The sequence below is a fragment of the Xenopus laevis genome, chromosome 2L (assembly GCF_017654675.1).
Source record: "Xenopus laevis strain J_2021 chromosome 2L, Xenopus_laevis_v10.1, whole genome shotgun sequence".
NCBI lineage: Eukaryota > Metazoa > Chordata > Amphibia > Anura > Pipidae > Xenopus > Xenopus laevis.
The window spans coordinates 2,565,732-2,585,429 of NC_054373.1; the positions used below are offsets into that span (position 1 = coordinate 2,565,732).

Here is a 19,698-nt window from a genome sequence, read left to right on the forward strand (position 1 = left end):
ATGACTGCGCTCCCAGCCTTGTGTAAGCCGCCATTGTTCCCTGACCATGGCCTCTTCTTTACATATGACTGCAAAAGCCTTCCTTTATTGTCACGGTCCCTTTACGCAAAGGCAATAACTAGGTACCTGGTGGTGTGGCCAACATCTATATCGGTTTAGTGCAGGATTAATCTTCTAAAATTCAAAGATATATTTCCAGTCAATTCTCAAAGTTAAAAAATCACTTTTTATTCATCATAAATATTAAAAAAGTAGGCATACAGACCAATCGATACTCAGGATTAATCTTCCTTCTCTGAGCTCTTGGTTCTTCAAACTGTCAAACTCATGAAGTCATTGACCAAGCGGATGACAGCAAAAGATATGCAGTAATTATTTTATTAATAAAATAAGTTTAAATCTTTACAAAGAATTATTACAACCAGATTGTTACTTTAAATAAACAAAAAGCTCAGAAGATTGACTCGTTTCTATACGTTATGCAAGATCTGAGAGCCTTTATACAAAAAAAAAAAAAAAGAAGAGGTCCACGCCCGACCAATCCCGAGAGAACTAAAGCCCCAGATTCAAATCCGAATCACAAAGCGCAGGATAAAAAACAAATTTTAAAAAGTACAAAAATATTCAACATATTTACAGGAGACTCAATCTGTGCCATGTCCAAGATATAAGTGTACAGTATTTACAGTAGGAGAGCAACTGCCAGCCCGACGGCACCTCTTCGGCATTTGCTTTACTGCTTGAACTCATTGAGATCTGTGGCTTAGCAGCTATTGGACAACCATGGGTTTAACATGTTCTGCACTACAAGTACAGTGAGTCCTCAGCACCAAGAGTTAAACCGTGTTCAGATCTCTTATAAATTCTGATGGCATAGATATACTGAATATTTATATTTCCACATATGAGCGAGAGCGGTCATATTGTTTCCTATACTGTGTGCCCAGAGCAGGCCTTCTCTGTACTTCTGAATTTATAGATACAGATGGCAGCTGTTGTATTAGCTCAAACAGACAATAGGGTTTCCTATAAGATGCTGTGTAAAAGCAGCAATATAACAGCTTGCACCAATGCACATGAACATAATAAAAAGCAATGTTCTGAGCATAAGCTCACACTGTAACGTGATGGAAACAATATGGCTGCCACATGTATAAACTAAGAATCACACATTTAGCTCAGGAAGCCAACTGTTGCACAACTTATACCAGTATTTCAGCTTGCAAACTGCTGTCCCACAGCAACATATGAAGAGCATAAACCTTCCATGGTTTAAGCTGTAAATACACACTTTCCCTAATAATAATAATCTGTAAATGTTTTTACACAGCCGAGCTGGAATCGTGGCCCAAGATATGGCTTATGTTGTGTGCTGGTCGGTTTGAGGACTGTTTCGATGAGTCTGATCCAGAAGAGTGAGAAATGGAGAGTAGAGGTGACATGGCAGAGCCATCAGTGGGAAGAGTCGTGGCAATTTCAGGGAAGAGGGACGTTAAGTTGAAGTTGGACAGATGGGAGGGGTTGGCTATGTGCATTGGCGGCATGTCTGGGAGAAGAGGGAAGGTGGTTTGAGAAAATCCCACAGGCCGTGGTGGGGATAATATGGTCCCAAACCTGTTGTTTAGACCAGTGCTGTTGGGTTTTTCTGTGCTGGGGTTTGGAAACATCTGATTGGGGAAATAGGGAATAGTAATGTCATTGGACAAGCTTGGATGGGCAGGTGAGTATGGTGGATAAAAAGATGGCAGTGTATTCGGAGGATCAACCTGTATAAGTGCAGGTGTGCGAGTGGAGGCAGCCTGGGTAACTGGAGGAATAAACGAGGCATTGGCATTGATTGGGGGGTTCATCGTTCCCTCAGGAATAAACGGGAAGCCAAAGTTTTGAGTCAGACTGTGCTGGTCAGGAGCAGGATTGTCGCTGGAAACCTGGGTGTTGTCTGGCATGAAACGGACAATACCCGGCCTTTTATCATTTACCGGCTGCTGGCGTCCAAGTATCATGCTACTGGGACCAGTTAAGGAAAGGTGGGGCAGAGCAGGCTCAAACATATTGCTATGCCTTTGGTTTCCAGGACGATTCCTTTCTGGCTGACGGCCCTTGGAGTCAGGATTGTCTAGCAGCAGATGTCGTGATCGCTGAGATACAGGGGGATTTTGCTGCCTCACATTTTGCCTCTGATCAAGGTTGCTATGGGACACGGAATGCTGGGGAATAGCCGGATGGACCACCCCATGCATGTTAATGGAAACCTGAATGTTTAAATGGTTTTTTGCACCTTGAGCCTCATTAGGTCGCATCATGTTTGCCTTCTGCATTGATGCATTAGGGCTGATGCTGCGAGACGGAATTTCTACAGAGGAGGTAGAACTGGAGAAGGGAATACTTAAAGAATGACTCCTGGAAGTCACTTGTGCAATGGCCAAGTCACAGCTTTCCCTATTCTGTCCATCAACATCTCTTCGAAGATGAACAGCATCGCGGGAAGTAGGGCAGCTGTATTCAACCCCGCCAGAGGCTGGATTATACTGGGTATTTCTCTGATTACTGGAAATCAGCCTCTGACCCACCCCCACCTGTTCACCAATATGTGGTGCTAACAAACTCTGCATGAAGCTCTGGTGGCAGGAATTTTCATTATCACGAATTGGGAGAGTATTTGAGAGCGGTAAGTCAGGCCTTAACTGGTATGATAGATGTTTTTGTTGATCCATGGACAAATTTTGGTTCTGTGTAATTTTATAGGCTTGGGACTGCATGCCCCTCATAGAGGAGACTGTGTTTACGTCATTTGGTCTCGAAGTCTGGGCATCAAAGCTTCCCCTCTGCTGTTGACTAGAGCCACCTGCCTTAAAAGTCTGGCAATCAGGGAGCCGTTGGGCATCCGTATTAACAGAGTGCTCGATGGATATCTGACCATGAATATTATGGACTGCCAAGCCTTTATTTCTAGAGATATCCAAATACTTTCTCATTTCAAGTTGTTCGGAGACTCTGGAGCCTTGAATAGAAAGTCCCATCCTTTGCTCAGAATTGGAAGTGGTCTTACCTATCAGGGCTTCAGCAGAATAACTAGAAACTCTATTCCTTTCTTGCCTGTGTGTGGTACAAGCCATGTTTGTTGGTCTTGATATTATGCTTGGCTGGGAAACCAATTGCTGCTCCAAACTCCTTGACGTCATCAGCCTCTGAACTTGGCTGTGGCCAAGTAAGTGCTCTGAAGACACTGGTGGTCCTTGTGTTCTGCTGCCAACCTCTTGTGGATGCTGGTGAAGTATATCCTGGGACACATGGCTCTGTGGATGAGTACCATGGTGGCTCCGGTTGGGTGCAGTATTCTCACATGTTTTGTCTGCCTGGGAAGGCCCAAAGTGAGACTGCATTTGCTGCTGGATCTGCTGGTGATGGGACTGGTGCGTCTGGGCTCCTTTTGACCGGTTCTGCTCAGCCAAATGTTGTTTCTGCTGCAAGGACATCCGTGTTGGCTGGCTGCTCTGTACGGGAGTCTGCTTTTTCTGCATCTGGACATCCTGCTGGATCAGTCTCTGCTGCTGCTGCACACTACGAGACTGTGCATGTACAGAACTCTCTGCATGAGGAACATGGTGCTGCTGCTGCTGATACAAATGATGCTGCTCTCTTAAGTGGCCAGCTTGTTGCTGCTGCTTCAGGTACGGGACACTACTATGGTGTAGGGACCCCTGATGATTTGGAGTGTGCTGCTGCATTAGGTGCTGACTCGCCATTTGCCCCTGCTGGTGCTCTGAAACAGATGTCTGAGAACTACAACGGAGGTCCGACTGCCTAACAAAACTATTACTAGAAGGGAATAAAGGACCAAGGCCATCTTCATGCACTGTATTACCACCAGACACAGAGGAAGACGTATTGGAAGGCACATGGTTGACCATGATTTCATTTTGTCCTCCAAGACCATCCGGGGCCTGGATCCTTTCGAGTCTCAGTGGGACCTGGCATTGTTTTTGTCTCTTGGCTGTTGAAAGCAAGCCATCCTCATGTGCCGATCGCTTGTTAGAATCCTTCCGGTGCTCATCAGTTTGCTTTAACAGAGACTCAGTTGTGTGCGTCACTTGCATGACAGTGCTCCTCATAGAATGCAGCTGCTCCTGAGAATATTCAGATAAGGTTGCAGATCTGTGACCCTGGCTTTCATAATTACCAGAGGACAAAACTGGTTTAGAGGCTGGAGGTAAAGTTACTTGAGTCGATGTCTGAGGTGCATTTGCAAAGTTAGCAATGGAATGGGTTGTGCCACCATGTTGGATCAAGTTATTTATACTTAAACTAGTTACATTTTGAGACTGAGATGATGGAATTTGCAGGGAGAGGTTGGTTGTGTTGATTCCCACGGGGCAGTTATTTTTTTCCTCCATACGATCAGCACTTGGGATGGCATTTGTGTTGTGAGATGTAAAGGAAGTGGATTTTGCAGGCAACTGAATAAAGCTCTCTTTTTCAGCCTGAGGTGTATATGGATTCCGACATTCAGCCGTCAACAATGTAGCGTTGGTGTTATTGGACACAGGAGCTGGAGTTTCGAGCTGCTGTCTGGGTCTTCCTTTTGCCAAGTTTTCCTGGTCGAAAATGGCCCTTGCGGCTACAGCAACGATATCACTTTGTTCTGCAAAGGAACAGCCAGTAAATTCTGTCACTGGGGGAGTGTTATTGGTAACATCTTCCCTACTTGCATCTGGCAACATGGAGGCAACAGAAAAATTGCGGCTGCTGCTAGAGCTTGTGGACATGGGGGAGTCCGTTTGTCTGCTATTAGGCACAGAACTGCAGATTTCCATTTCCTGCTCAGTGGTACCGGACTGATGCTGGGAAACAGAACTGGCTGCTATGGGCAGTAATGATACATCCTGCTTTACGTGTTCATCAGACTCTTTGGACTTCTCTTTTCTGTAGATCAGTTCATCCCCAACCACTTCTTTTGTGGATTCTACTACAGAGAGAGATTTTCCCTTTGGATCATCTGACAAAATCTGTGCTTCTAGCAAATCTGTTGCAGTTAAAGCAGCAGAGTTTATTTCAGTAACACAAGCGTCAGAGCCAATAAAGACTTGGGAAGGCCCAGCTGTGGATACCCCTGACTGAGTGGTACATTTCCTAATAGTTGTATCATGCATGGGTTGGCGACAAGCAGGCTTTGTGGAAATGTTGGTTACAGCAAGAGATTTTATAGATTCTGATAGTGACGAATCTGGTAGCTGCGTTATACAAGTGTCTGCACCAGAACCATGATCTCTAGAGGAAGAAAATTCTGAGGAATAAGGTTCTGCGGGCTTGGGAATAAGTCTTTCTTCCACACCAGTATTTAACACACTCAAAGTATTGCTTTCCTGGACGCTCTCAGTACTACTACCGATGCATAAACTAATGTCTGACACATTTGAGTTTCCTTGGACAGAAGTTACCATACATGCGTTATCCTGGAATTTCTGAACCTCACCAGCAGAGGGCAATTTAGAACTCTGTACACATGCGGATTCGGGTTTATCTGATTTGTTAGAGGGAATATCCTCTTTTCTAGAAGAAGCCGATTTCTTAACATTTGTTTTCTTTATTCCTTTCTTGGCTTTTGAACTTGGTGATCCACCAGGAGGTTTTGCGCATGCATTTGTTGGGGTTGAGGTTACAGGTGGACTTTCAGTAGTGGTTGAAACTCCGCTTGTAGAGACACAATTTAAGGGGATATTGGCAGATGTTACAGCAGCTGCAGAAGAATTAACAGTAAACTGTAAGCAACTTTGTCCAGCTATTTGGGAGATGCTCTGGCTAAGGTTGGCCAAAGCTCCGAAAGTATTCAAGGCCACATTAGTGTTGGGGTCTTCACAAGTGGTGGGCTGGATAATCTGCATGTGTGTTTGACTTGATGTGCCAGCAGAAGGAGTCACTGGCTGTAATGCAAACAGTTGTCCATTTAAAGAAATCGTTGGTGGCTGTTGGTTTGCGCTCGCTGTGGAAGAAGGTGCAGACTGTGTGGTGGAAGGTGCTACTAAAGTTGCTGGCCTCGGCAATATATGGACAAGATGCTTGCCACCAAATATCTGTGGTGGAGATGTGCTTTGCACTGAGTTTGAAGGGCAGACAACAGGGTTGGCTGGATTTAGGGGTACTACAACAGGGGGGGTTGGCTGAGTTGGCATTAAAGGCAGTGGATTTTGATTAGGTGCTTGGATTATTACAATTTGCTGGCCAATTGTGGGCTTGGGAACCTCTGCCTGGATAACAGGGGTACAAGGAGCTGGTGTAGGAGGCTGGAGAAATATAATATTTTGATTGGCTTGCGCAGGGTTAACAGCTGGTGCCACTGGTTGAGCCACTTGTATGACCTGTAATGGCTGATTGAGAGGAAGAATATTAGTTGCGGACTGTGGCTGGGATATCCGTGATTGCATCTGTACAGGTTGGCAAGAAGACATTTTTACCATGACTTGTTCAACAGGCTTGCCAGTGTCTGATGTCAAACTGCTCAAGTTTATACAAGGGGTTGGTTTGTTAGCAATTACTTCTTTGGGACACAGTCGCTGTTCAGTTACTAGCATGGGAACAACACTAGGAGGTGCTTGGCTTAATGGCTGGATGGTACTTCCTGCTATTTGTAAAGTTGTCCATGTGGTTTGCGTGTTACCATCCGAGGGAACCCGCGCTAAACTTCCAATGGATTTCAAATCCCGAGTTGGTACAGCACTAAGTGACCAGCTATTCCCCAGTGATGATGCAGAACCGCTACTCACAGCACATCCGGCTGCTGTTTCTACAGCAGTAGTTACAACCTCTCTGGAAGAGTTTGCTATGTGAAGGCCAGAGTCAGTACTGATACTAGGAAAGATCTCCTGGATGACATCCTTTACTGCACAGCTGGCAGCACCTGACAACTGCCCCTGGAGCAAATTTGGAGATTCTTGTAAACTTATTCCAGACACACTAACTAACGGCACTTCAGGAACCAATGAAGACAAGTTGGATGGGAGGCTGGAAGAGATGGATGAAGATACTTTTGGCAAATTATCTGGATGCGTTGCACCTTCATTGCTTTGTACTCTGTTCTCTCCAAGCAGGGATGTCTGGGTGGAAGCAAACTGTATCTGGCTGGCTGCACTGTTTAATAAAGGATGAGATGCAGAACTGATGGGGATAAGAACTGACCTCTCAACCTTAGAAGTAGCGATGCCAACAGTGATTGGTGCTGGGGTGGCTAAAGGAAGACACAGAGAAGCCTGCTGACTGGATGATGTTATAGTTGTAGCACTTTGCTGCCATGTTTTACCTTCTAAAAGAGAAACCCCAGATATGGTGATAGGTGTTACTATATTACAGGTCCTCTGCACCGGCACAACGTTAGCAGTTTGCTTCTGTAGGTTGTTTCCCACATTGAACGTAATCCCCTGCACTGCTGCAGTCGAGTTGTTGGAACCCAGCTGATTCCCACTGAGGCACAAGGGCTTCTGCACCTGGTCCGCCGGAACAACCAAGGAAGCTTTTGAGTTCTTGTGGTTTCCTTTCCAATAGAGGGTGGGATCGTCATACAAGCAGATGTCGTTGCTCTTGAGAAGTTCTATGTAACGAGCGTTCTCCTTCTGAGTTTCTGCTAAATCCTTTCTGAGCCTTACGATTTCAATTGCTGGAGAAAAAAAGAAAAATCACAAGATATTAGGCAAACCGCACCAAAAACACAAAAGCATAACAGTGTGAGGGTGTGGCTTACTGTGTGTAAAGAAACTCCTGCTCTAACTCCTAAATTAGTTATTTTCTTCAGTGTGTACAATAGAGGAGTCAGAGTTCCCAGGCTCACTTTATAACTGCACTAATGGCTCAGCTCAATCTAGTCAGTGGCTGACTCAGGATATGATCCATAAAGCTTTAATAAAAATTAATGTAAACAAGGCTCCAGGGCCTGATGGCATACACCCCCAGCTCCTAAGAGAGCTTAGTGCAGTTTTAGACCACCAGTTTTACGAGGTAAAATGCTTTAAAAACATTTTTCTTTCTGCGTCATTACATGTTTTGAGGAAGGATGAGTAATATATCTTATATAAAATGTGTCCTTTAAGAACTGTACAAATGTATACACACATAACCACTTCATCCATAAAACAAATAATTGATAACAAGCACATCGGGCTGTCCTGCTGTAATTGCAATCTTAAGAAAATCTCAAAATCTTTGTCTGACCATGTGATGTCAAAGCATGCCTCCTGAATTCTACTTGTGGCTTCTTCTAAGGGGATAACTATACCACGGGAGGGTTATGGGAAGAAATAAGGAAGGATGCCCAAGACACTGGCAGCTTACACAAGGCTGAACCATAAAGGAGGCTCCTTTACATAATCCAAGGAGAGGAGAAATAACCACTTTCCATAAAAAAAAAAAAAAAAAAAGATCCAAGAATAATGAATGTATAGTGGATGCCTCTTACAGCTCTTGTGGAGATACATTATTCTGCAATGGGCTTCACTTACCTTGTTCTTGGTCTCCTCCATTCAGCAAGAGCTCATCGTTTTGCCTCTTCAGTTCTGTGATGTACTTAAAGGCCTGATCCAAGATCATATTCTTACTCTGAAGGGAGAAAACAGAGAATCAGGGGCAGTTTTACAGAGGCCAAAACGTGCCATTCCCCTCTTCTGCATTTGGGATCAATAAAAAAAAAGGCAAGCCTGGCAGTGATATGGCAAATGGGTGGGTACAAAATGATTCAAAACTCTTTTACTTTACAGGGAAATAACAGAACAATTACAGCTTATGCACATGGGGGGTGATGTGAAATTAGAAAGGGACAATTATGGTGCCTTTAAATTCTCAATGAGAAAATTAAAAAGGTCTGGGGTCCATGGGTACCATTTGAGGATCCACCCCCACCCCACATGCAATGAAGAAGCAACCTCTATTTGTTCTACTTTCTACCATTGTGTATGCTGCTTGAAATGACTAATCCCCAATGACATGGCAGCTTAGGTTTAGTATTCTCTTGTATCTCCTTCTGATCTTTATACATTTTTAGCACCACTATTATTTCTTTAATAAGAAATCCTGTCGCCCCCTTAATATTGAAAAAAAGGATAGAAAATAGGGTATCTATTAAAGGAGAAGGAAAGATACGGAGGCATTTTATTGCCAATAGATTAGCTGCAATAGTGCAAGCTAGAATGCTATATTTATTCTGTAAAATGTTTTACCATACCTGAGTAAAAAGCTCTAGAAACGCTGCAGTATTAACATGCTGTGACATCACTTCCTGCCTGAGTCTCTCCCTGCTCTGGGCTCAGATTACAGTAGAGAAGGGGGGGGGGGAGGAGGAGCAAACTGAGCATGCTCTTGCCCAGGGCAATGAGGTTTATGCTGAAAACAGTTAGTCTGATACAGAAGCCCATGTGTACACAATAGAAGGAAAGAAATGCAGTGTTTCTTTTGACAGGGGACTCAGAGCAGCATTACTTTGGGGGTTTACTGGTATATTTAGATGGACCTTTCTGATAAGGCTTACTTAGTTTTAACCTTTCCTTCTCCTTTAATAAAACACAGTTCAGTTCCAAACAATGGTTCTGGGATTGTGATTTGGAGACAAACCATAAAAAAAAGGGGGGGGGGTGTGGGTGCACTCCTAAGGCTAAGTAAAAATATATTAAAAGTATAATGGAAGTGCTACTGACTTACTTTGCTCACACTTATATTCTTACCTATACTTACACCTATAACCACACACATATATTCACACTTCCTAAGTAAGCACCTATACATACAACTTTACTTTGCCTTTACTATTGTTTTTCCATTATCACATTTAAAAAAAATAAATAAAAAAAAATTGGCTTTGGTTTGGGCAATCTCTCTCTCTTAAAAGCCGCAAGCTAGTGGCGGGGGAGGATCTAGCCCTCAGACTGAAACCAAGGTTCAGGAGAATTTACTTCAATTAATGCTACTATGCAGAGAGGTACAAGACCTTGTATACTATGACCAGAGGTAAACAAGTTAGGGACCACCGTGTGGGGTTTATGTGGTATGGTGACTTACCAACTATCTTAACTTTGTAACTAAAAACCCCTTTGTCTTTGTGAGCACATGCACTTGTATATATACTGAATTACTTATGAGACAGGGGCCCAGGGAATGTGCATTGATTAATTGGCCAAGTCAGTAGCACTTGCATTGAACTTTTAATATATTTTTACTTGGCCTTAGGAGTCCTCCCACAACCCCCCCTTTTTGTAAAACATAATAAAGTTTGGGGTTTTGGCTTCAGGAAAAGGATTTATGAAAAAGCTGCACGGGAATAAAAGATGCCAAGGGAAGTGTATGAGTTATTAACGTCTATCTGTGTGTGTCATGGCATTCTTATATCTACTCTGGGGTGAGATCAATTTGTCCCAAAATTCACTAGTGTTTTTGACTCCACTGGCACCAAAAGACAGAAGAAAACCAGTGCACACAATCCAGCAGCTGTGGACAAACCTACAGGACAATAAAGGGTACCTGCTTAAGGGCTGGGGAACAGGGTATGAGGTCTCCAATGCGATTGATCCCAGAGTTAATTTTCTTCTTCCGATGCCTTTCCACTACATATAAAAAAGCAGAAATATATGTATATATAACACCTATAATTAGGTGAACAATATGACAGAGCACACACATATGTAATCTAATCTAAATATATAGAAAGTCTATTGAGTGTAAAAGGCTATACTCTCCTTATGTACAGTGCAAGGGAAACAATACGGCAGCTCCTACACGTGTATAAATTGTACTTTAAAGGAGAACTAAAGCCTAACCAAAGAAGTAGGTAGAAATGTTGTACATGATGTTTTGTGCTTCTGTACCAGCCCAAGGCAACCAAAGCCCTTTAGCAGTAAAGATCTGTGTCTCCAAAGATGCCCCAGTAGCTCCCCATCTTCTTTTCTGCTGATTCACTGCACATGCTCTGTGCTGCTGTCACTTACTGAGCTTAGGGACCCACTCACAATATACAGTACACATAGAATAGAAATGTCACAATATAAGGCTGATTAGTAATTAATACACATAATTACTACATGGCAGCACAGAAACCAGTGCAATTAGCATCAGAATTGAATAATCAGCAAACCTGTAGCATCAGCTTATATTACAGCCAGGGAAGCTCATTTTCTGATGGATAATTAGTGACGAGCCCTAAGCTTAGCTTCTCAACAGCCAATCAGAGCCCACTGAGCATGTGAGTGTCACAGACACTTTCCAAGATGGAGACCCCCTGTGACAAGTTTGAAGTCCTGGATCATTGCTGCTATTGACAAGCTCAAACTTTAGGCTGGTGCAGTATATAATATATGGCATTTTTAGCTATATTCATTTTAGGGTTTAGTTGTCCTTTAAATGGAGAGTAAAAGCCTTTAGCGTAATACCATATATGTATATACATGTGTATATATGTATGTATGTTACAGAGGACCTACCGAGTGGTTATTGTGTGTCAGTGATTTCTTACCTGAGCAGTTCCTTTTATGTAAGCACAGTTTAACATCGGAGTGTACTTATATTATGTTCGTTTATTAAAGCACATATAATTATACATATAATTATACATACACACACATATATATATATATATATATATATATATATATATATATATATATATATATATATATATATAAATATAAATATATAAATATATATATATATATATATATATATATATATATATACACATATATACACACACACTGATTCAACAAAAATATGCACACTTATTCAGCACATAATACGACTACTTTGAATGTTCTTGGTGGAGTTAAAAATAAAAAAAGATAACTGAAAGTTGTAAACTAATCAGTTAAAAAAAAAGTAGAGTCCCTTTAAGGCCTCACAGAGCTGATATTACAATGGAATCGGCTCTTATTTATTTTACTTACCCTCATTGTGACTTTCTCTGTTCTTCTTCCTACAAAAAAGGGAGAAGAACCAGTCAGGCAAGTATGAAATGTTGGTGCAGTTCTACTAACAGGTACTAACTAATATCTGCACTGTGATAAATACCCTACCATAAAAAAAAGAAAGTACCAATCAATAGTACATTAGCATTTCGTGATATTATAAGTTTGTACACTCCTAATATAAATAATGTGTAACCTGAGCAACCCTGCCGTTCAGTCTGGTTAAGGGTCTGAGCAGCAAAAGCTTAACTGAAGCAAGAAGGGTCTCCTAACGCTTCCCTGCTCAATTCTATACCTCAGTGTGATAGAAGCAATAACAGGGAAGCTTCAGCTTTGGATGTTCTGCCTAGCTTGAACAGAAGGGGCACTCAAGTTACACATTCATGAAATTAGCGGTGCAAAAATTATTGCATCTAAATTGCAATTCTAATATAATTCTAAAGATACACCCAGCAGAAGCTGGCAGTTACTAGTCTAATGATACACCAGGAGGGACAGGAGCTGGCAGTTACTATTTTATTGATACACCACGAGAGAGAAAAGCTGGCAGTTACTATTCTAATGATACACCCTAGAGCAGGGGTCCACAACCTTTTTTACCCGTGAGCCACAATGAAATGTAAAAATAGTTGGGGAGCAACACAAGCATTAAAAAAGTCCCTTGGGGTGCCAAATAAGGACTGTGATTGGCTATATGTAGCCCCTATGTGGACTGGCAGCCTACAGGAGGCACTATACTTAGTTTTATGCAATTAAAACGTGCCTCCAAGCCTGGAATTCAAAAATAAGCACCTGCTTTGAGGCCACTGAGAGCAACATTTAAGGTGTTGGAGAGCAACATGTTACTCACAAGCTACTGGTTGGGGATCACTGCTAGAGACAGCAGCTGGCAGTTACTATTCTAATGATAAACCAGGAGAGAAAGAAGCTGGCAGTTACGATTCTAATGATACACCAGGAGGGACAGGAGCTGGCAGTTACTATTCTATTGTTACACCAGGAGAGAGAAAAGCTGGCAGTTACTATTCTAATGATACGCTACTATAGAGAGCAGCTGGCAGTTACTATCATAATGATAAACCAGGAGAGAAAGAAGCTGGCAATTATGATTTGAATAATACACCAGGAGGGACAGGAGCTGACAGTTACTATTCTACGGATACACCAGGAGAGAGAAAAGCTGGAAGTTACTATTCTAATGATACACTGCTATAAAGAGCAGCTGGCAGTTACTATTCTAATGATACACTGCTATAAAGAGCAGCTGGCAGTTACTATTCTAATGATAAACCAGGAAAGGAAGAAGTTGGCAGTTATGATTCTAATGATACACAAGGAAGTACTGGAGCTGGCAGTTACTATTCTATTGATACACCAGGAGAGAGAAAACCTGGCAGTTACTATTCTAATGATACACTACTAGAGACAGCAGCTAACAGTTACTAATCTAATGATACACCAGGAGAGAGAAAAGCTGGCAGTTACTATTCTAATGATACACTACTAGAGACAGCAGCTAACAGTTACTAATCTAATGATACACCAGGAGAGAGAAAAGCTGGCAGTTACTATTCTGATGATACATCAGAAAAAAACTGAAGCTGGCCGTTACTATTGTGATGATACACCAGGAGAGAGAAGCTGACAGTTACTATTCTGATGATATACCAGGGACACAGTAGCTTGCAGTTACTATACGGACGATAAACCCGAGTAGACACAATCACATAGATAATATTCTAGTGACACAGAGAATGCAGGCCACAACACGGAACAATTATCATGGGAAAGGAATGTGGCACCTTTTTTTTTCATTAAATCGCACTTTATAATTTTTCCTCTTCTCATTTGGGTTTTAAAATTGACCGACTGAGAAACTGAATATAAAACATCTGTTCTGTAAATCAACAGCCTTTGGTGGCAAATAAGTAAGCAATATCAGCATATTTCACCCTCCCCATGAACAACTACACGGAGCAGTATATCAGCCTGGTTCTTACCTGTGTTTAGCCTTGGGTGGGTTCTGAGTCATCTCCGGCATGCTTCTACATAGGGTGCCTGGTATGAAAGGAAAGCCATAGACACCACAAGTGTAAAATCTGGTTGTTGCACAAAAGGGGAATAACTGTCATGTGAAGTCTCTTCAGCCTACTGACTGAAAGACCTCCTCACCCAACTACTGGACTGACTAGCCCCCAGCCATCAGTTTACTACAAAACATTCACTTTTGCTCTGAACTCATTTCTGTCCCTCTGTCAGACCTGGGAGAGTTGCACTGCACTACAGGGAAGGCTGTATATAATGAGGGAGTAATTAGGGCATATAGTAGGGTGAGAGAGCTGGTAGCAGCCTTCTATCATTCATTCCATGAGTGCTGACGGCCTAAATGAGTCTCACACTCACCTCCAAAGCTAGAAGTGTAGGTCTCCTGTGTGTGACTGCTGCTGGCCCAGGCTCACTCTCACTTCACATTCATCCTCAGCCGGTGCTATTGGGAAGCAGCTCCTCTCATCCGACATTCTACTGAGACAGGGAGTGTATTCCAAAGAACGGCCCATTGGCGCCTTATCTGTATAGCAGAGATGTAAATGTTACTGACATATGTCACAACCAATCAGGTTCAATAATCCACACAGCAATCCACTGGAAATAAATACAAGTATAGTAGCAAATAGATTTCCTGTGAAAAAAATAATCACCTGTGTGTGGCATGTGCAACAACACAAAGTGAGTATGAAGCCTGCAATTAAATATATATATATATACAGAAGACTGATTTGTCATTTACAGTCAGCAATTGGGGTGAGGCCACTAGTGATTGGCCAGATGCCACAAGTATAAGCCATTGTATGAGCCTCAACCTCCTCTTGCCCTCACCATCACCTCAGTAGCCATGTCCCCCATATTATCCCTCAGAAGCCATGTCCCCCATTCTGTTACCCCTCAGTAGCCATGTCCCCCATTCTGTTACCCCTCAGTAGCCATGTCCCCCATTCTGTTGCCCACTCAGTAGCCATTTCCCCCATAATGTTACCCCATCAATAGCCATTTCCCCCATAATGTTACCCCCTCAGTAGCCATGTCCCCCATAATGTTACACCTCAATAGCCATTTCCCCCATAATGTTACCCCCTCAGTAGCCATGTCCCCCATAATGTTACCCCCTCAATAGCCATTTCCCCCATAATGTTACCCCCTCAGTAGCCATTTCCCCCATAATGTTACCCCCTCAGTAGCCATTTCCCCCATAATGTTACCCCCAGTAGCCATGTCCCCCATAATGTTACCCCTCAGTAGCCATTTCCCCCATAATGTTACACCTCAATAGCCATTTCCCCCATAATGTTACCCCTCAGTAGCCATTTCCCCCATAATGTTACCCCTCAGTAGCCATGTCCCCCATAATGTTACCCCCTCAATAGCCATTTCCCCCATAATGTTACCCCTCAGTAGCCATTTCCCCCATAATGTTACACCTCAATAGCCATTTCCCCCATAATGTTACCCCCTCAGTAGCCATTTCCCCCATAATGTTACCCCCTCAGTAGCCATTTCCCCCATAATGTTACCCCTCAGTAGCCATGTCCCCCATAATGTTACCCCTCAGTAGCCATTTCCCCCATAATGTTACACCTCAATAGCCATTTCCCCCATAATGTTACCCCTCAGTAGCCATTTCCCCCATAATGTTACCCCTCAGTAGCCATGTCCCCCATAATGTTACCCCCTCAATAGCCATTTCCCCCATAATGTTACCCCTCAGTAGCCATGTCCCCCATAATGTTACCCCCTCAGTAGCCATTTCCCCCATAATGTTACCCCCTCAATAGCCATTTCCCCCATAATGTTACCCCCTCAGTAGCCATGTCCCCCATAATGTTACCCCTCAGTAGCCATGTCCCTGCTCAGTTGCCATGACAACAGCCCCTTGGGTGACGTCGCCCATTACAGTCCCAGAAGGAGCCCCAGTCCATTATCACCTCAGAAGCCGCTAGTGATGCAGCTGAATGTGACTGCGCTGCGGAATATGTTGGCGCCATATAAATACATGTTTATAATAATAAATAGTTACAGACGGACCCTTGTCAGTTTTTTTTTCTCTCTCCGCAGCAGTGAGTCAGTGACTATATAATCCCCAGTGGCTCTATTCAGCTTGTTCCCAGACTACACCCGGTTACCTGGCTCAGGCTCCCGCACGTCACAGTCAATCCCCGACGAGGCCTCTCCCCCCTCCCGAGTACTCCGTGAACCCACCGGAAACAACACACTCTAACTTCCTGCCTCCGCGAGATCACGTGGGACCCATTAAACCACGTGACTAGCCGAGCCGCTCGCAAGGGTGGAGCCTCGGAAACAAACCGGAAGCGATTAGGGGAGGGAAGCTCGAAAGCAGTCGGTGAGGTGGGAAATAGGTCGCTGGGCGGGGACATGTGAGCGGCCGAGATGCACAATGTGGGGTTCGTTTACTAACAGGGAGGAGACTCTCCAGTCCAGCCAATCACACAAGTGATTTCAGTTTGATCCCTGCTGCTGCTGCTGCTGCTGCTTTAGGGGCGCCGGTCTCAGCATTATGAAGCCAAAGTGGAATGTGACCAATGTCCCTGTCACACACCGCCCCCTCTCGTCATGGCCCCGCCCCCGCTCTCCCTTCTCCACGCCCACAGTGTCATCAGTCCGCCCCTTGTCCGGTTAATATTGAATTGAATTCTGCCCTGAAATCCATTGTTTAAAATATCAAACTGATTTTTTTTTTTTATATATTTAATTTTGAAATGTGACGTGGGGCTAGACATATTGTCAGTTTCCCAGCTGCCCCCAGTCATGTGACTTGTGCTCTGATAAACTTCAGTCACTCTTTACTTGGGATGCACAAAATACACTGTCTTGGATTTGGCCGAATCCTTCGTGAAACATTGGCTGAATCTGAATCCTAATTTGCATATGCAAATTAGGGGTGGGAAAGGGAAAACATTTTTTACTTCCTTGTTTTGTGACAAAAAGTCACACGCTTTCCTTTCTCACCCCTAATTTGCATTAGGATTATGTTCTGCTGGGCAGAAGGATTTGGTGCATCCCTACTCTTTACTGCTGTACTGCAAGTTGGATGATATCGTTCTGCTGATGGGCTGCTGGAGGGGGCAGGGTCGTATCTATATATAGGCCCCTGAGGGTCTGTGCCTAGGGCTGCACAGTTTTGGGGCCGGCCCTCTGGTGCCCTAAACTATAACTATAAATCCTGCCTTGCAGATCCCAAACACTGCCACCGAGCCAAAGCTTCCAAGAAGTGGCCAAATATAGTAGGATGTCACGTTGGTTGTCCCTCAAGCAGCTGTAGAGACTGATCTGAGATCCATATATTTACTTCTTATCACTTAGTTGTACAGTGGAACTGAAGTGGCTCCAGATTTGCAGAGGTCATGCTCATTCTATGGAGTACCAATAAAGTTAAAGGGGAAGTAAAGTCTAAAATAGAATAAGGCTAGAAATGCTGTATTTTGTATATTAAACATAAACATGAACTTACTGCACCACAAGCCTAATTAAACAAATAATTTATGCTTCAGGGGGTCACCATCTTGTAACTTTGTTATACATCTTTACAAGACTAAGACTGTGCACATGCTCAGTGTGGTCTGGGCTGCTTAGGGATCGTCATAAACAAAGCTGCTTGAGTTCTGCATGGCTGGGAAGTAAGGCGGGGGCTCCCCCTGCTGTACATAAGTATGATTGTTTCCCTGCAGAGCAGTTAGGGACCGTCTGACAATTCCTATCCACAGCAGTAAATGAAGGGAAAATGTCACTGCATACAGTCAGGTTTCTTATAAAAAAACAGTACACTTTTTATAATTAAAGTATATTGGAGATAGGTTTCTTTTTCAATAAAGAAAGTAAAAATGGGATTTTATTTTTTTTCCTTTACATGCCCTTTAAAGTGATTGCCCATAATGTTCTTCTTGCCGACTCCAAAATCAGAAGCAAAACAATCGGAAAAGTGTCGGGGTTCTCCCTCTGCAGCGGTCACTTTTCTACTCCATAGACAGCGCATTATTATGGGCATCAGGGACAGACTGTTTATATGCCAAAAAACTCACTACAGATATGCAAGTGTATTTTTGATTTGGAATTTTATTACAGGTTTTGACACTATTTGAGTGCATTTTCCCAGCTTTGGGTGTGAAGTGAAGGAACGTCTGTGCGTAACATGTACACAAGAGGGGGCACTTACTTCTAGGAGGGGCTACACCTCATGATCATCAAAAATATGCCCTTTCCTTTATTGTTACATCACCACAAAGGGTGTATTGCTATTCAGAAATCCTACACTACATGATGTTTTGTGTCCATATACTCGCGCTGGCCCCCCAGTAGTGTTGCTACAGATGTTGCTCCATAGAGTGCTAAACAGTAAAACTGTCTTTCCCGCGTCTCTATGCAGAAGCCTTCAACCAAAGTTTAAAGAATTGGGCTAGAAGTGCTACACTTTGGGGGTTATTTTTCAGAGGTTGAGTTTGAGCTGTGTGAGGTTTTTTTTTTTATAATTCAAACGGTTTCTGATTTATGAAAAAAACTCAAATCAGTGAATTCTTGATAAAGAACCCCATAACGTGAGTTTTCGGCATAAAATAATTTGAATCGCTCAAATGAAATGGGATTTTGAGCGCAACCCACTGGAAAAACCTGCTCATGAAATGGTTGAAGGGACCTCTGCCATTGACTCCTACATGTCCGACAGGTTTTACCTGGACTATTTTCAGATTCATGCTATTTCCATAATACATTACATTGGGGGGGGGGGGGATTTTTTTTACCCAAAAATTGAGTTTTGACTGAAAAATACCCAAACTCAACCTTTGATAAATAACCTGCTTTGTGTTTAGTGCTTCTTTACCGGCCCCTATATATATATATATATCCGTCTCTATCAATCTATCATCTATCTGTATCTCTATATCTATCTTTCTATATCTGTCTGTCTCTCTAGGTCTATCTCTCTATGTCTATGTATCCAAATTGGTCACAATCGGCATATACCATAGTGAAAAACAGGTAAATGTGCTTTATTGATATTTTCAGTGTTATGCCCCCTCCAATATTAGTACTGGTATCTGTTTTACAGTATATACACTGAATTCATTTAATACATTCAAATAGAATGGGAGGGTCTAGATGATATTTTTAAGGGGCGTTACTCATAGGATTGTTTTGCCTTCATTGTTTCAGTTATGCTTTCAGACAAACAGAGAAAATAATATGTAAGTGGGTGGAACCAGTAACAAGTAGATGTCATGCATATTTTTCATATCCATGTTTTGTAGAGTCCGCCATATTTGTCATAATCAATAAAAATGGGTCCTTAATAAGGGCCTGTAGCAATAAGATTATATTATCTGCTCCTCATAGATATGTATTGCCAGATCCCATAACGTGAGGAGGAGATGTAATCAGTGCAGTAGCGAGAAGCCCAGACTCCTTGTCACCATGAAAAGTGAATGTGATGAACCTCCAGGCTCCTGAACTTGGGGTACATGCCTAGCACATTGCCGAATGTTGCACCCCAGGCATGTGCCTCCTCTGCCCTGTGCTGGCCCTGGCTAGGTGTTATATCCAGTGGACATTAAACATCAATTAAAACACCTCTAAAGACATTAAAAAAAAAGTTAAAAAACATAACCAAAGAGCTGTGTGAAAAGTAGTTTGGGAGTTGAAAACCCCTCATTTGAGAAATGTTCTGCTTCTGCCTATGGACAGTTTGTGCCTTTAGGAAAAC

The 19,698-nt window shown here is 42.9% G+C and overlaps 1 protein-coding gene across 3 annotated transcripts; it reads right to left on the reverse strand.

Annotated features, from left to right (window-relative positions):
• Positions 1-360: 360 nt before the first annotated feature.
• On the reverse strand, positions 361-16,423 carry usf3.L (upstream transcription factor family member 3 L homeolog). 3 transcript variants are annotated; one of them, XM_041581408.1, is made up of 7 exons: positions 16,402-16,423; positions 14,334-14,499; positions 13,931-13,988; positions 11,910-11,938; positions 10,495-10,577; positions 8,487-8,583; positions 361-7,648 (listed from the first exon to the last, which is right to left on the reverse strand). In XM_041581408.1, the coding sequence occupies exons 3-7, from the start codon at positions 13,969-13,971 to the stop codon at positions 1,323-1,325; spliced, it is 6,576 nt and encodes a 2,191-aa protein (XP_041437342.1). In that variant the 5' UTR covers positions 13,972-13,988; positions 14,334-14,499; positions 16,402-16,423; the 3' UTR covers positions 361-1,322. The 3 variants fall into 3 exon arrangements, with proteins under 3 accessions (XP_041437342.1, XP_018101297.1, XP_041437343.1); XM_018245808.2 differs by lacking the exon at positions 16,402-16,423 and adding an exon at positions 16,109-16,376; XM_041581409.1 differs by lacking the exons at positions 13,931-13,988; positions 16,402-16,423 and adding an exon at positions 16,109-16,376.
• Positions 16,424-19,698: the final 3,275 nt, after the last annotated feature.

Coding starts and splice junctions, on each gene's coding strand:
- usf3.L (XM_041581408.1), bottom strand. CDS start 13,971: ATGCCGGAGATGACTCAGAACCCACCCAAGGCTAAACACAG. Junction 11,939..13,930: donor CCACCCAAGGCTAAACACAG/GTAAGAACCAGG, acceptor CCTTTTTTGTAG/GAAGAAGAACAGAGAAAGTC. Junction 10,578..11,909: donor CAGAGAAAGTCACAATGAGG/GTAAGTAAAATA, acceptor TTTTATATGTAG/TGGAAAGGCATCGGAAGAAG.